The sequence below is a fragment of the Amphiura filiformis genome, chromosome 5 (assembly GCF_039555335.1).
Source record: "Amphiura filiformis chromosome 5, Afil_fr2py, whole genome shotgun sequence".
NCBI classification, from domain to species: domain Eukaryota; kingdom Metazoa; phylum Echinodermata; class Ophiuroidea; order Amphilepidida; family Amphiuridae; genus Amphiura; species Amphiura filiformis.
Genome location: NC_092632.1, coordinates 72,841,068 through 72,846,612, shown reverse-complemented (window position 1 = coordinate 72,846,612; position 5,545 = coordinate 72,841,068). Strand labels below are relative to the sequence as shown.

Here is a 5,545-nt window from a genome sequence, read left to right as displayed (position 1 = left end):
AATCACTATAAGGGGGCACATCACTAAATAAATGTCCCATTGAAATACATGTGAAAATACAATAAAGTAACTAGGTGCATAATAATTATGAGTCCTGGGGGAGGGTAGAATGGGGGAGGGGAGAGCAGTTTTTGGCAAACATTTACAGTGCATCTTTATAAGGCTTAGGAAACACTACAGAAACATTTAAATCTGCATCATAATATCTAGGCCATTTAAAGTTTCCACATTGGCAAAGTTAGGCTGGCCGAGAGCAGGGCCAGGGGAGGATGACAGGAAATGTTGACATACCTTTTAAAATCTAACCCACGGGCCCCCCATGTATATTTGGGATTCCCCCTTCCAAAGAAAATGATAGCCCCTCACACCTTCTCTTTCTTCCATGAGTTACACCAAATGCGGAAGGATTTGGTGTAGTGTCCCTTAAAACAAGAACTGTCTTTAAAAAGAATTAGTGCTGTGGGATATCTAGAGCAAATATTGATACACAAAAATAATTTAAAAAATACTTTGTTGATACAATTTTTTCAATCTACATCTCTGAGATGTTTAATATATACATATACTTCATAAATAAAAATTAAAAAACAAAAGACAAGTTGAGTGGAATTTTCACCCTCCGTAACCTTAAAGATGACATTCCCTTTAAAAAAAAAAAAAAAAAATCAAATTTTGGAATTCTTAATTTCATGGTATTTGACTATGGGGCTAAGTTAGACTTTCATATCCTTGAAAGTACTTTATGTAATCAATAAATAACAGTATGATAATCCCTATTCAATCCTGTGTCCTGGTCTTGTGTAAGGCAGGAAACTAATTTGCCCATTACTCAGAATAGCAATATGCCAAAAATATCAAGATATCATTTACAAAATTACCCTTTTCTTGAAAAGTATTGAAGCTATTTATATAATTTTGGTATAATTTTAAAGCTTATTGTCTAGTGCTTACATTTTTATTCAAATCATGAAATCTCATGAACGGGTCACATATTTGTTTATTGGATTGCCAAACAATAATATTGACTTATTTTAGTCACTAGTACTTTATTGACGAGAAATATTCGGACTTATTATGCTAATTAGGTTGAATACAGTATCCAGCTTTTGTTGATACCCTCTCAACAAAACATCCCAGGTTTTAAAATTGGACTGGTGTTCATGCAGCAAAAATATGCCAAAATCTCAATTGGGATTATCAATCAGTTCACTCAACTTTACAATGAATCCCCATACAGGGTGTATCAAAATGATTGGTACCCATCAGTTTCCAGTTATTATGGACGAGACAACCACAGCGAAATGCAACATATGAGCTACTATATTTATAGAAAAATGTTATGAAAGTTCATAAAACTATAAATCCTGGGTATTTGAAGAGGATCCAATGTTGCCTATTGAAGAAGCAGGCTTGTCAATACACACTAAGACGTTGGGTACCAAACATTTTGATACGGCCTGTATGGATGAAGTCTACACCATGATTTAAAAGGTGCACATTTCAGGGGCAAACCCCGGGGGGGTCACTCCCATTGTGGCCTGTACACCATCCGCGATAATCAACTTTTGAAAAGCACCCTAAACAAGGATTTAACCATTGGCTAAAACGACACCCTAAACAGGGATTTCATTCATAGTATCAAATTTCATACCCTAAATTTCATTTCTGCGTATTTAGCAATTGCAATTTTGCTACCCTTTTTTTTTTTTTTTCATGTTTTTGACACCCTAAACGCGATACGCGCGTATCGTGCCTACCCACGAAAAACGACCCTTTTTACGCGTTTTCATTATCGCGGATGGTGTACAGGCCACAATGGGAGTGACCCCCCGGGGGGCAAACTTATGTATGAGGAAAGCTGTGCTGCCATTTCTGCTTTTTGAGGAAGACACAGCACTGCTGGGAAACTTTGCAGTACAGCAGCATGATCAGCAGCACTTTTCATTCACTCTTACAATGTTACGCCTTTTAAAATCAATACACTGACAAGTTTTTTTTTGCCAAATGTATTTTTAGTTCCACGATGTATTCTTCGGTTTAGTAGTATGACATCAGCTCTTGGCATAGTAACCTTTCAACTTTGACATGACCTTGGCAACCTCTGAATCCAATTGTGACTGCTGCTGCTGAAGGTCTTGAACAATATCTGAAAAAGTAAATAGAATTTTATTATCATTATCCCATTTACATAGATACACTGAAAAATGCATACCATATTTTTGATTAACTTGTTTCTTTCTGATAACACATACTTTAATGACAGTCGGTGATTTATAATTTGCATTGTTTCAAGAAGTGACAAACAAGGCTGGATCTCATCAAAAGACCGTTCACAAACACTTGTAAGGGGGGCCTGATGCAAAAAAAGGGGGACCCTGAAAAATTTAGACCCTCCTAAGGGGGTCCCTGAAAAAAATGACCACAATTTTTTCTGGGAAAATTGAGTTTATATGCTTTTCTATGGGGTTGACCGATAATTTTCATGTCAAAAAGGGGGGCCCTGAAATTTTCGAGGTCTGTAAAGGGGGGGCCCCGAAAAATTTTAGTGAAAAAATGTTTTTGCATCAGGACCCCCTTTACAAGTGTTTGTGAACGGTCCCCAATAAGAACTTAATATCTCATTTATAGTTACAATGGTTCTGTTCAATTTGAATACGCGGATTTAGGGTTTCTCTACCGGAAGTCAATTTGTGCCGAAATTCCTTCCCACAATGCAATAAGCGTTTTGCATAACAATAGATACAGTTCGGAGGTTAATCAATCTCCTTTGTTATGCAATATGCATATTGCATTGTGGGAAGGAATTTCGGCACAAATTGACTTCCGGGAGAGAAACGCTAAATCTGCGTATTATACCCACTATCAAAATGATTACAATGTAATCTTGGCTCTAGCCTCGCAAGGATTCACCCCAATTAAACTGGAACAAATTGTGTAACGTGATGAAGCCTGTAGCCTATCGTGTGAAGACCTCTCTTGGGCTACTTGAAATATGATCTACGATGATTACTTAAAGGCCCATTCAGTGATTTGCTCATCCGGACGATCGTAAAAATCATCAAAATTCATATTTTGGTACCTTTGTTATTGTCATAGGTACATGTGCTAACATAGCCTGCGAGTGGTTCAGCCGAAAGCCGTGTATTTAAGACAAAATAAGACATTTTACACGAATCTGGAATTTAGATACTGACAGTATCAAAATTAGCTTCATGTATTTGAATGGGGCTTCAACTTCTTTAGTACTGCTGTTTTCTATGTTTTTTGCCAAATTTGTCATTTCAAAAATACCAAATTACAATTTGAATGACTTATCCTTCACTTTTAAGCAATTTACAATTGCGCTGGGATCACTGAATGGGTCTTTAAATAAGGCTTGGGTTTGAAGAGGATAGTTTAAGATTGCCTTTAGTCCATCCATCCTATAGTAATACCTGTAACAAGATCCTGGTCTTCCATTACCTCCCTGCATAGTTGGTAAGTTTGTTCCTCTGGTAAGTCTTTCTTCTGGTTTGCATTGTCTGCTGTCTGATTACCCCATTTCTTTACCAAACAGGCTTTCTTGACCTCCTGCATGTACACAATAAAACAACATTTGATGTATTATCATTTCATTTTCAGGAACTGCCTTTCGAGGAGAGCGAGAGCAATCACACTCTACTGCTCTCCTTAAATCTGATACAGGAGAGTTTTAGCTTTCCTTATTTGACCAATGACCATTCTCTCCTTACACTATTGTAAATGCTCTAAATAACTCTCCTTGAATGCTCCAGAAGAGCTATTTGATGCTCTCCTGCAAATTCTAAAAGAGAGTACCTGAATTTCGCGAAAAAAATTGCATAATGCCTAAACTCCCGACACTAAAAGCTCTTGGGTACGGGTATGCCTAGTTCTAGTGTTATAGGACTTATCAGTTGGAAAATCTAGATTTCATTTTTACGGAGACAAAATTTCGGTCCAATTGGTATTACTATTGGGACATTTTCAGATTCAGAGTTTGGTGGTTTGAATCAAGTCAGTCAGGGAATAGAAAGTTGGGAAACAGAAAATATTTATCCAGCCTTGGCCAATAATCCTCTCAGAATATCCAAAATTCAGATTTTTACATTTTTGGAACAAGCATATCTGCTAGCCTAATGACTTGAATAAATGGTACATGTGAAAGACATCGAGTGGGCTATCAAATTTGGACACCATTGTTTACGCATGAACCTACATACAAATGTTATGTATGCAATTTACACTCGAAGTGAGTTAAATGTTTTATGAGATAGACAAGATGAGATATGATCAAATTAGCCTATATTAAGTGTTCATCAATGGTGGTATAGTGACAATAGGTGACCCCGGAGTGACGTCACAAGCCGTTGAACTCCGTTGACAACAAATCCGATTCAGAAGTCAAATTTGTAGTTTTCTGTGGTTTGTCCCTTTTCAAATCGGCCAAAATACTACCATTTCTATAACTTCTCGACATGGGGCCTCCAGCCAACAACAAAAATAAAGACTCTCCTCTACATGTTCATGTGTTTAACCCTTATTTTACCGAAATCGGCCCGAAATATGCTTGATTCGAGGTCAAAACAAAATGTCAACAAACTGAATCAGCCTCTGTTACAAGTCTTCAACTAGTCGCACTGCTCCACGGTCTATTGTGGGTTGAAAAGCGTAAGTGTAGGCACTGTAGCGTCATGTAAAATAAATACCCGGATGGCCGGGGTCACCTATAGGCCTATAGTTTTGTTCGGAAAAATGTGAGTGACAATCCTCTTTAAAAAATGGAACATTTGAAATAAAAGTGATCGATGAAGGAAAATGATTGTAAGGAAAACTTCCCTCACTTTGTCTTAAAACTAATAATTAGCTTGCTTATAATAATATCTAATGATCAATACTAAAATGGGGCCTGGTGGGCATGGCATTTTGTCACAAACTTACCTCCGATAGATTATGAACATCTTTAGTGAGCATTTGGATGTCACTCATTACAACTCTCTGTTGGCAAAGTAGTTCAGCTTTCTTTTGTAACTCAACATGATAGGCAGTGCAGACATCAGTTGCCTCCTGCTTGTCTGAATCTACTTCCATTGCTGTTGTGATGAAATCAATGCGCAGCATGTTCTATAAGCTTACTGATTTTCTAGACTTCCATTACGAACAGAACCCAACATTTTGTGGTAAATAGCTTAACAAGATTATCAATAGGAAAGTATTGTATGTAGTTAAAAAATCAAGCACTTCGTTTTGTAGAAAACAGCATTTAATCACCGAGTTAATCAATCAAAATTCGCACTTCGGGATTTTTCTTTTGGTAAACTCAGCCCGTCACCAATTAATTTCTACAAATGAGTGAGGGCATTATTTAAAATTGTATAGTGTCAGACAGGGTTGGTCAGGACCGCGACACTCCGGAGGACAGCAGAGGACAGAAAAATGTGACTCTCCTGCTAGTCTCCTACACAACCAGTTAATTATGTTTTTGTTCATACCGCATACAGTCTGGCCCGCGCCCAAGACTAGCAGGAGAGTCACATTTTCTGTCCTC

At 37.5% G+C, this 5,545-nt stretch overlaps 1 protein-coding gene across 1 annotated transcript; it reads right to left on the bottom strand.

The window, feature by feature from the left end:
- Window positions 1-1,839: 1,839 nt before the first annotated feature.
- Window positions 1,840-5,325, bottom strand: LOC140151967 (uncharacterized). The gene is made up of 3 exons (XM_072174268.1): window positions 4,939-5,325; window positions 3,435-3,570; window positions 1,840-2,146 (listed from the first exon to the last, which is right to left on the bottom strand). Exons 1-3 carry the CDS (start codon window positions 5,116-5,118, stop codon window positions 2,052-2,054), a joined length of 411 nt encoding a protein of 136 aa, XP_072030369.1. The 5' UTR covers window positions 5,119-5,325; the 3' UTR covers window positions 1,840-2,051.
- Window positions 5,326-5,545: the final 220 nt, after the last annotated feature.